Genomic DNA, 12,329 nt, shown 5'->3' with positions numbered 1-12,329 from the left:
GGGGAGGCAGGGTGGCAGCATCAGCGGGGGGTACCCCGCAAGTACAGAAACTTATCTCAATTAATAAAATCCGGTGAAAGGTCCTCTTTAAAGGGTTTCTACCACTTCGTTTGACATATTTAGGTGTCAGACACTAGCGATCCGCTAGTGTCTGCTCTAACAAACCATCCTAATATAATAGGTTTTGGGGCAGCCGTTTTGCTAAAATAACAACTTATATCTATATGCTAATGAGCCTCTAGGTGCTATGGGGGCGTCATTAGCACCTAGAGGCTCCGTCTACCTTCCTAAACTGCCGCCGCCCAGCGCGTCCCTCCAGCCCGCCCATCTCCTGCTGAATGCGATCCTCTCCGTGCGCGTCTCTGTTCTGCGCATGCGCAGTGAATGTCTGACCGCTTCCCTGCTCAGACATCTCCACTGCGCCTGTTCCTCGGAGCACTATGATGTCATCGGCGCAGGCGCAGTGGAGATGTCTGAGCAGGGAAGCGGTCAGACATTCACTGCGCATGCGCAGAACAGAGACGCGCACGGAGAGGATCGCATTCAGCAGGAGATGGGTGGGCTGGAGGGACGCGCTGGGCGGCGGCAGTTTATGAAGGTAGACGGAGCCTCTAGGTGCTAATGACGCCCCCATAGCACCTAGAGGCTCATTAGCATATAGATATAAGTTGTTATTTTAGCAAAACGGCTGCCCCAAAACCTATCATATTAGGATGGTTTGTTAGAGCAGACACTAGCGGATCGCTAGTGTCTGACACCTAAATATGTGATACCAAGTGATAGAAACCCTTTAAGTTGGGGAAATTTCCTGAGGTAAATCTGATGGGAGTTCAGCCTGTGCTGTCTCAGAGCAGTGAGTATGGGTATGTTTGACATATTCACTGGGAGCGTCCCCTGCACATACAGCAGGCATAGTGTGAATCCACCCCAGAGGCCTCATTCAGACCGCAGGTCTAATGACTTAAATCAGGGCTCATGCACACAAACGTATATTCTTTCCGTGTCCGTTCCGTATACGGAACCATTAATTTCAATGGGTCTGCAAAAATAAAAACCAGAAGTTACTCCGTGTGCATTCTGTTTTCGTATTTACGTTCCGCAAAAAAATAGAACATGTGCTATTATTGTCCGCATTACGGACAAGGATAGTACTGTTCTATTAGGGGCCGGCTGTTCCGTTCTGCAAAATACGGAATGCAGACGGACCTCATCCGTATAATGCATGAGGCCTTAACAGCATGGTACGGAACGCCTGCCTGATGCATTGATGTGAAGAAGCCATGGATATGAGCAGTGTATAATGTGATGGAAAAATGAATCCAGCCAGCAAAGGAGACAATATAGACAATCACAATACATTAGTAAGTGCCTTGTATTAACTCTCTCTACATGATAAATGCCATTTGCTGAAGCGAGACACTTATGCATGTGACCATTGTCGGCCGTTGCCCATATTGTGGCCCGCAAACAGCGGATCCCCATATTCGGGCACCGTCTGTTTGTGCACCACATCACGGATGCGGACCCATTCACTTGAAGGGGTCCGTAATCCGTAAAGGTTGGTGTGGAATAGAGGCACGGAACCACATGTAAGCACTGCGGAGCGCTTCTGTGGTTTTTCTGTCTGTGCCTCCGCACCGCAAAAAAGGAAAGCATGCATCGGTGGATGTGGATTGCAGACCCCATTAAAGTGAATGGGTCCGCATCTGTCATGTGGTGCACAAACGGCCAGTGCCCACAATTTGCGGTCTGCAGCAAGGGCCCGGCCGGCGCTTAAGGAGGTGCTTGGTTGGATATACGTAGTAAGAAGGGAGGCCGCCCCTGAACTTAATAAGGCAACACAGTGAGCAACTGGTTTTGTGTGTCCTCCATAAAGACCTGGTTTAAAAGGGGTTTCCAACTCTTTACAGCTGATGACCCATCCGGAAGTCAGACCCCCACTGATCAGATACGGATGACCTATCGTCAGTAGGGATGAGCGAACTTGTGTTTTCAAGTTCGGCGTACAAGATTTGGGGTATGTAAGAATTCCATTATGGATTCCGCTACCATGAACCATAAGTTACGGTCCGTGGTAATGGAATCCATAGCAGAATTCTTAGATAACCCGAACCTTGTACGCCGAACTTTAAAACACAAGTTCGCTCATCCCTAGTCATCAGTATGTAAGTCTCAGAAAAACCCTTTAATGGGTTTAGTGTGGGAGAACTTTAGTAGCCTGCACAGAGCCCTGCCTTCACACCATTGAACAGAAATGGGCACAAATTCCCAAAGACACACCCAAAAAATCAGCTGTTTGGGGCAGCAGAAAGCACCGTCCACTGCGCAGTTTCTGGCGCCAGCTCACTGCAGCTCAGATACCTTTCACTTGAATGGGCGCTGAGCTGCAGTACCCTGCATGGCCACTACACAGTGGATGGCGCCTTCTTTTAGCTCTGTCCACTGTAAACTTTCCGAAACACCCAGTGGGTGCCCGAAACAGCTGACCATGGGGGTTCTGGGGTGTTGGACCCCTGCCGACTCTGATATTCATGACCTATCCTTAGGATAAGTGATCAATCTAAAGGCCCCCTTACACTGCTCAACTGAGCAGACGATTGTCTGGATGGAAGCGTTCCTTCCTGACAAACCCCTGCTCATCAATGGAGGTGACTGTTACAGGTAGATGCAGCGATCTCCTCCACAGTATAGGGAGGAGCGATCGCTAATGCCGCCGCTTGTTCCCATACAGAATCAGTATTTGCCATTAGACAGCACTATCTACTGCCAGCAAACCAGAAACTTCACTGTCCTGACTAGAAGGATATTTCTAAGGAGAATAAAGCTGCCATACAATTCTCCATCGTCATTGTACCCGTTAGTGACCACTTTCAGATTTGGGAAGTTTACAGACCCCTGGTGGACCCTTGCACAGGTTCAGTTTGTTGTCCTGAAGAGATTCCGTTAGACATGTCTGGCACAAAAAGGCCTGTGATCTCTGCAGAAAGGTATGTTGCATTCACCATTGTTCTACTCTTCTGACCCAGTGTCACCCAATGTTTCTGATGTCACCATGGTAACCTGGACATGGCTCAGGAGCTGCTGCCACTGCACCACACACTTCTCCAGAGCTGTGCTCCTCTCTGCCCGCTCACAGTAAGTACTGGAACCAACTCTTAAATCTGTGTGCACGCTCCGGCTGCCGCGTGTAGCCTGAAGCCAACCGGACAATGGGCACATGAATTTGTAGGTAAAGCTGGGGTCTTTCCTTCAAAACCCCAGGTGGGGGGCGTTTCATCCTCATGCAGTATGTGTGTATATGGCTATTCAGCTAGTGATTGATCATTACACCAGTGCAGACATGCTAATTGGTAAAAAGATTAGGCCTGGGGCTCATGCACACGACCGTATGTATTTTGTGGTCCGCAAAACACAGATCCCCCAAAAATATGGATGATTGCGGACCCATTGTAACAATGCCTATCCTTGTCCACAAAACAAGAATAGGACATGTTCTATCTTTTTTGCGGGGCTACAGAACGGACATAAGGATGCGGACAGCACACGGTGTGCTGTCCTCCGTGCTGCCTTCTACATGCCCATGTTCCAGTCCCCGTTGACGCAGCATAGGCATGCCACAAGCAGCATGTCACCGCTGAAGCAGAGCATGTGCCCATGCCGCGGTGGATGTTAACACCTATTGGGACTGGAAGATGGACATGCGCAGCGTGGAGAACCAAAGTGGCAGGTATGACTCTTCCGTTTCCACGCTGTTACATGCGGATTTCATGTTTCCACACTGTCACATGCGGATTTCATGTTTCCACGCTGTTACATGCGGATTTCATTGTTTCCACGCTGTTACATGCGGATTTCCATGTTTCCACGCTGTTACATGCGGATTTCATGTTTCCACGCTGTTACATGCGGATGTCATGTTTCCACGCTGTTACATGCTGATTTCATGTTTCCACGCTGTTACATGCGGATTTCATGTTTCCACGCTGTTACATGCGGATGTCATGTTTCCACGCTGTCACATGCGGATTTCATGTTTCCACGCTGTTACATGCGGATTTCATGTTTCCACGCTGTCACATGCGGATTTCATGTTTCCACGCTGTTACATGCGGATTTCATGTTTCCACGCTGTTACATGCGGATTTCATGTTTCCACGCTGTCACATGCGGATTTCATGTTTCCGCGCTGTCACATGCGGATTTCATGTTTCCACGCTGTCACATGCGGATTTCATGTTTCCACGCTGTTACATGCGGATTTCATGTTTCCACGCTGTCACATGCGGATTTCATGTTTCCACGCTGTTACATGCGGATTTCATGTTTCCACGCTGTTACATGCGGATTTCATGTTTCCACGCTGTCACATGCGGATTTCATGTTTCCACGCTGTTACATGCGGATTTCATGTTTCCATGCTGTTACATGCAGATTTCGTGTTTTCATGCTGTTACATGCAGATTTCGTGTTTTCATGCTGTTACATGCGATTTCATGTTTCCACGCTGTTACATGCGGATTTCATGTTTCCACACGCTGTTACATGCGGATTTCATGTTTCCACGCTGTTACATGCGGATTTCATGTTTCCACGCTGTTACATGCGGATTTCATGTTTCCACGCTGTTACATGCGGATTTCATGTTTCCACGCTGTTACATGCGGATTTCATGTTTCCACGCTGTTACATGCGGATTTCATGTTTCCACGCTGTCACATGCGGATTTCATGTTTCCACGCTGTTACATGCGGATTTCATGTTTCCACGCTGTTACATGCAGATTTCATGTTTCCACGCTGTTACATGCGGATTTCATGTTTCCACGCTGTTACATGCAGATTTCGTGTTTTCATGCTGTTACATGCAGATTTCATGTTTCCACGCTGTCACATGCGGATTTCATGTTTCCACGCTGTCACATGCGGATTTCATGTTTCCACGCTGTTACATGCGGATTTCATGTTTCCACGCTGTTACATGCGGATTTCATGTTTCCACGCTGTTACATGCGGATTTCATGTTTCCACGCTGTTACAGTGCCTTGCAAAAGTATTCACCCCCCTTGACTTTTTTCGTGTTTTGTTACATTACAGCCTTAAGTTCAATGTTTTGTTAATCTGAATTGTATGTGATGGATCAGAACACAATAGTCTAAGTTGGTGAAGTGAAAAATATATAAATAAAACTATTGTCTAGAAATAGAAAACAGACAATTTGCATGTGCGTATGTATTCACCCCCATTGTTAGGAAGCCCATAGAAAGCTCTGGTGCAACCAATTACCTTCAGAAGTCACATAATTAGTGAAATGATGTCCACCTGTGTGCAATCTAAGTGTCACATGATCTGTACATTACATATACACACACCTTTTCTGAAAGGCCCCAGAGGCTGCAACACCTAAGCAAGAGGCATCACTAACCAAACACTGCCAAGAAGACCAAGGAACTCTTCAAACAAGTAAGGGACAATGTTGTTGAGAAGTACAAGTCAGGGTTAGGTTATGAAATATATCCAAATCTTTGATGATCCCAGGAGCACCATCAGATCTATCATAACCAAATGGAAAGAACATGGCACAACAGCAAACCTGCCAAGAGACAGCCGCCCACCAAAACTCACAGACTGGGCAAGGAGGGCATTAAAGGGATTCTGTCACCTCGTTTTAGCCTATAGAGCTGCGGACATGCACGGCTAGATCGCCGCTAACATGTCCGCAATATATCTGTCCTATAGGGCTGTGTGCTTTTATTGTGTTTAAAAAATGATTTTATAGATATGTAAATGAGCCTGGTAAGGAGCGCAAAGGGCTGCACTAAACTTCTTGGAGCCCAGCACCGCCTGCGTCCTCCGAATCTCCTCCTTTCTCACAAAGTTAGATTGCCGTAATCTCGCGATGCGTGAGCTCGCACATGTGCAGTTCCTTCCCTGAGGCTGATGCCAGCACAGGGAAGGAACACTATGCCGGCACTGCGCATCGCGAGATTACGGCGATCTGACTGTGAGCAAGTAGAAGATTCGGAGAACGCAAGCGGTGCTGGGCTCCTTCACAGGGGGCGTTGCTGGGCTCCAAGAAGTTTAGTGCAGCCCCTTGCGCTCCTTACCAGGCTCATTTACATATCTCTAAAAAAATTTGAACACAATTAAAGCACACAGCCCTATGGGACCGGTATATTGCGGACATGCTAGCGGCGATCTAGCCGTGCATGTCCGCAGCTCTATAGGCTAAAACGAGGTGACAGAATCCCTTTAATCAGAGGCAGCACAGAGACCTAAGGTAACCCTGGAGGAGCTGCAGAGTTCCACAGCAGAGACTGGAGTGTCTGTATATATGATGACAATAAGCCGAACGCTCCATAGAGTTGGGCTTTATGGCACAGTAACCAGAAGAAAGCCATTACTTTCAGCTAAAAACAATAAGGCACGTTGTGAGTTTACGAAAAGGCATGTAGGAGACTCCCAAAATGTATGGAGGAAGGTGCTCTGGTCGGATGAGACTAAAATGGAACTTTTCGGCCATCAAAGAAAACGTAATGGCTGGCGCAAAGCCAACACATCACCCAAAGAACACCATCCCCACAGTGAGACATGGTGGTGGCAGCATCATGCTGTGGGGCCCGGGACTGGGAATACTGGTCAGAGTTGAGGGAAAGATGGATGGGCTAAATACAGGGATATTCTTCAGCAAAACCTGTACCACTCTGTGCGTGATCTGAGGCTAGGACGGAGGTTCACCTTCCAGCAGGACAATGACCCCAAACACACTGCTAAAGCAACACTTGAGTGGTTTACGGGGAGACATGTAAATGTGTTGGAATGGCCTAGTCAAAGCCCAGATCTCAATCCAATGGAAAATCTGTGGTCAGACTTAAAGATTGCTGTTCACAAGCGCAAAACATCCAACTTGAAGGAGCTGGAGCAGTTTTGCAAGGAGGAATGGGCAAAAATCCCAGTGGTAAGATGTGGCAAGAGACTTATCCAAAGCGACTTGGAGCTGTGATTGCCGCAAAAGGTGGCTCTACAAAGTATTGACTTTAGGGGGGTGAATAGTTATGCACATTGACCTTTTCTGTTATTTTGTCCTATTTGTTGTTCGCTTCACAATAAAAAATAAAAAAAATCTTCAAAGTTGCGGGCATGTTCTGTAAATTAGATGATGCAAATCCTCAAACAATCCATGTTAATTCCAGGTTGTGAGGCACCAAAACACGAAAAAAGTCAAGGGGGGCGAATACTTTTGCAAGGCACTGTACATGCATATTTCATGTTTCCACGCTGTTACATGCAGATTTCATGTTTCCACGCTGTTACATGCGGATTTCATGTTTCCACGCTGTTACATGCGGATTTCATGTTTCCATGCTGTTGCATGCGGATTTTGTGTTTCCGCGCAGTTACATGCAGTGTGGAAACTTGAAATCCACTTATAAAATGGCAAATGTCGTGCCCATTCACAAGAAAGGTAGTAGGAGGAATCGAGCAACTAAGACCAGTGAGTCTGACATCAATAGTAGGCAAATTAATGGAAACCCTATTAAAGGATAGGATTGTGGAACATCTAAAATCCCATGGATTGCAAGATGAAAAACAACATGGGTTTACTTCAGGGAGATCATGTCAAGCAAATCTTATAGATTTTTTTGACTGGGTGACTAAAATAATAGACGGTGGAGGTGCAGTAGACATCGCATATCTAGATTTTAGTAAGGCTTTTGACACTGTCCCACATAGAAGACTTATCAATAAACTGCAGTCATTGAGCATGGACTCCCATATTGTTGAGTGGATTAGCAGTGGCTGAGTGACAGACAGCAGAGGGTTTGTAGTCAATGGAGAACATTCAAAACAAGGTCATGTTACCAGTGGGGTTCCACAGGGATCTGTACTGGGACCAATTTTGTTTAATATCTTCATAAGTGATATTGCAAAAGGCCTCGATGGTAAGGTTTGTCTTTTTGCTGATGACACAAAGATATGTAACAGGGTTGATGTTCCTGGAGGGAAACGCCAAATGGAAAAGGATTTAGGAAAACTAGAAGAATGGTCAGAACTCTGGAAACTGAAATTTAATGTGGATAAGTGCAAGATAATGCACCTGGGGCGTAAAAACCCAAGGGCAGAATATAGAATATTTGACACAGTCCTGACCTCAGTATCTGAGGAAAGGGATTTAGGAGTAATTATTTCAGAAGACTTAAAGGTGGGAAGACAATGTAATAGAGCAGCACGAAATGCCAGCAGAATGCTTGGATGTATAGGGAGAGGTATAAGCAGTAGAAAGAGTGAAGTGCTTATGCCGCTGTACAGAACACTGGTGAGACCTCACTTGGAGTATTGTGCGCAGTACTGGAGGCCATATCTCCAGAAGGATATAGATACTCTAGAGAGAGTTCAGAGAAGAGCTACTAAACTAGTACATGGATTGCAGGATAAAACTTACCAGGAAAGGTTAAAGGACCTTAATATGTATAGCTTGGAAGAAAGAAGAGACAGAGGGGATATGATAGAAACTTTTAAATACATAAAGGGAATCAACTCGGTAAAGGAGGAGAGCATATTTAAAAGAAGAAAAACTACCACAAGAGGACACAGTTTTAAATTAGAGGGGCAAAGGTTTAAAAGTAATATAAGGAAGTATTACTTTACTGAGAGAGTAGTGGATGCATGGAATAGCCTTCCTGCAGAAGTGGTAGCTGCAAATACAGTGAAGGATTTTAAGCATGCATGGGATAGGCATAAGGCTATCCTTCATATAAGATAGGGCCAGGGACTATTCATAGTATTTAGTATATTGGGCAGACTAGATGGGCCAAATGGTTCTTATCTGCCGACACATTCTATGTTTCTATGTAAATGAGATGGCCCTGCCGGCCAGTCCCCGTCCACGCCACCCCCACTTTTTTAGACCTGGCGCGAGCGGGGAAAAGTCGCAGATTACAGGGCGAAGGACCTTGGCGCCGTAATCTGCACAAGAAATACACCCAATATAGGAGTATTTCTGCCTAATAAGTGACTCCCTTTATTTGTTACTTCCTTTAGTGATTTCAATAATGTTGCTTTCTCCAAGGTACAATACTTGATATTGTGGATTAGGTTTGTCCAATGTGTTTACATAGATTTTATGTCATGGTTTCCTACAGATGGCACAAATGGTAGAACAAGTGTCACTTCAACATCACTTTCAGCGGAAAGATGATAACAGAGTCTCCTTCCACCTTCCTGCAATAGCAACAGAGAGTAGTCCACACAGAGAACCATTTATCCAGATATCACCCATGCCAGATAATACTGTATTGGCAGTAGGTCAAGATGGTATAGTCTCAGTCTGGACACCAGATCTTAAGTTGAAGAAAAGTCGCTGCATTCTGGTAAGTTTGGTGAGACTGGGAGATGGCTGTAAGATAACTATTTTGTCAGAGAGAGCGAGAGACTGCTTTTTGTATTATTTGGACTCAGGAAAAATCTGCCTCTGTATGGGGAGATCCTGAGAAAACAACAAAAAAACTGCCTCTGTGAAAAAAGGAGCACCGCTAAGAGTTGATCATGCCCCCATATTTAGTCTCAAAGTACAGTATTTGACAAAAGTGAGTACACCCCTCACATTTTTGTAAATATTTAATAATATCTTTTCATGGGACAACACTGAAGATATGACACTTTGATCCAATGTAAAGTAGTCCGTGTACAGCTTGTATAACAGTATAAATGTGGTGTATCCTCAAAATCAGGGGCGTAGCTGGAAATGACTGGGCCCCATAGCAAAAAAAATTTATGCCCCCCCCCCCTCCCGGATCTCCCACCCCCACATACCTCTTGGACCTTGCCACCACATCCGAAGCTCCTCATGCACTTGCGACGGTTACGCGTAGGACTGTTGGTCACTGGCAACGCATTTGTGCCAGTGTAGGAAATGCATGAATCTAAATGTCTGTGTATTAAAGTAGGACTAGTCAGAACTGCCGCCCAGACTGCGGGACCACTCCAGGGGTCAAGTCCTGGGAAAAAAAGTGTGGGAACTCCCCCAAGATCCACTGCCACCCTGAACCACCCCCCCCCCCCCCCCATCCCCAAAAAATAAATAAATATATACAGGGAGTGCAGAATTATTAGGCAAGTTGTATTTTTGAGGATTAATTTTATTATTGAACAACAACCATGTTCTCAATGAACCCAAAAAAACTCATTAATATCAAAGCTGAATATTTTTGGAAGTAGTTTTTAGTTTGTTTTTAGTTTTAGCTATTTTAGGGGGATATCTGTGTGTGCAGGTGACTATTACTGTGCATAATTATTAGGCAACTTAACAAAAAACAAATATATACCCATTTCAATTATTTATTTTTACTAGTGAAACCAATATAACATCTCAACATTCACAAATATACATTTCTGACATTCAAAAACAAATCATTGACCAATATAGCCACCTTTCTTTCTAAGGACACTCAAAAGCCTGCCATCCATGGATTCTGTCAGTGTTTTGATCTGTTCACCATCAACATTGCGTGCAGCAGCAACCACAGCCTCCCAGACACTGTTCAGAGAGGTGTACTGTTTTCCCTCCTTGTAAATCTCACATTTGATGATGGACCACAGGTTCTCAATGGGGTTCAGATCAGGTGAACAAGGAGGCCATGTCATTAGATTTTCTTCTTTTATACCCTTTCTTGCCAGCCACGCTGTGGAGTACTTGGACGCGTGTGATGGAGCATTGTCCTTCATGAAAAGCATGTTTTTCTTGAAGGATGCAGACTTCTTCCTGTACCACAGCTTGAAGAAGGTGTCTTCCAGAAACTGGCAGTAGGACTGGGAGTTGAGCTTGACTCCATCCTCAACCCGAAAAGGCCCCACAAGCTCATCTTTGATGATACCAGCCCAAACCAGTACTCCACCTCCACCTTGCTGGCGTCTGAGTCGGACTGGAGCTCTCTGCCCTTTACCAATCCAGCCACGGGCCCATCCATCTGGCCCATCAAGACTCACTCTCATTTCATCAGTCCATAAAACCTTAGAAAAATCAGTCTTGAGATATTTCTTGGCCCAGTCTTGACGTTTCAGCTTGTTCAGTGTCTTGTTCAGTGGTGGTTGTCTTTCAGCCTTTCTTACCTTGGCCATGTCTCTGAGGATTGCACACCTTGTGCTTTTGGGCACTCCAGTGATGTTGCAGCTCTGAAATATGGCCAAACTGGTGGCAAGTGGCATCTTGGCAGCTGCACGCTTGACTTTTCTCATTTCATGGGCAGTTATTTTTGCGCCTTGGTTTTTCCACACGCTTCTTGCGACCCTGTTGACTATTTTGAATGAAACGCTTGATTGTTCGATGATCACGCTTCAGAAGCTTTGCAATTTTAAGAGTGCTGCATCCCTCTGCAAGATATCTCACTATTTTTGACTTTTCTGAGCCTGTCAAGTCCTTCTTTTGACCCATTTTGCCAAAGGAAAGGAAGTTGCCTAATAATCATGCACACCTAATATAGGGTGTTGATGTCATTAGACCACACCCCTTCTCATTACAGAGATGCACATCACCTAATATGCTTAATTGGTAGTAGGCTTTCAGCTTGGAGTAAGACAACATACATAAAGAGGATGATGTGGTCAAAATACTAATTTGCCTAATAATTCTGCACGCAGTGTATATATATTTTGCAGAAAATTCAGTGCAACATAAACAAAAACTGGAATTTGCGCTATATGTCTGTTCAGACATAATTCGTTTCTTTCATATTATAAGCTCCCTTTATATATAATTTACAGTTCTGAAGACTCAGGAGTGCTGGCTGGCTTAGCCTCAGGGGTGCTGACAGGCTTGGCCTCAGGGGTGTTGGGTGGCTTGGCTTCACGGGTGCTGGCAGGCTTGGTCTCAGGGGTGCTGGCAGGCTTGGCCTCATGGGTGCTGGCAGGCTTGGCCTCATGGGTGCTGGCAGGCTTGGCCTCAGGGGTGCTGGCTGGCTTGGCCTCAGGGGTTCTTTGCAGGCTTGGCCTCAGGGGTGCTTTGCAGGCTTGGCCTCAGGGGTGCTTTGCAGGCTTGGCCTCAGGGGTGCTTTGCAGGCTTGGCCTCAGGGGTGCTTTGCAGGCTTGGCCTCAGGGGTGCTTTGCAGGCTTGGCCTCAGGGTGCTTTGCAGGCTTGGCCTCAGGGGTGCTTTGCAGGCTTGGCCTCAGGGGTGCTTTGCAGGCTTGGCCTCAGGGGTGCTTTGCAGGCTTGGCCTCAGGGGTGCTTTGCAGGCTTGGCCTCAGGGGTGCTTTGCAGGCTTGGCCTCAGGGGTGCTTTGCTGGCTTGGCCTCAGGGGTGCTGGCTGGCTTGGCCTCAGGGGTGCTGGCTGGCTTGGC

General features: G+C 46.1%; 1 protein-coding gene across 1 annotated transcript in view; it reads left to right on the top strand.

The window, feature by feature from the left end:
- Positions 1–3,692: 3,692 nt before the first annotated feature.
- LOC120990987 (WD repeat-containing protein 49-like) overlaps positions 3,693–12,329 on the top strand; it is an 80,840-nt gene continuing 72,203 nt past the window's right edge. The window contains exons 1-3 of the mRNA XM_040419879.1: positions 3,693–3,727; positions 9,039–9,066; positions 9,140–9,367. Coding sequence (XP_040275813.1) covers positions 3,693–3,727; positions 9,039–9,066; positions 9,140–9,367 — 291 coding nt within the window. The remainder of the gene's footprint in view (positions 3,728–9,038; positions 9,067–9,139; positions 9,368–12,329) is intronic.

Source organism: Bufo bufo, chromosome 2 (assembly GCF_905171765.1).
Source record: "Bufo bufo chromosome 2, aBufBuf1.1, whole genome shotgun sequence".
In the NCBI taxonomy this organism is placed as follows: Eukaryota; Metazoa; Chordata; class Amphibia; order Anura; family Bufonidae; genus Bufo; species Bufo bufo.
This window is presented reverse-complemented; position numbering and strand designations above follow the sequence as displayed.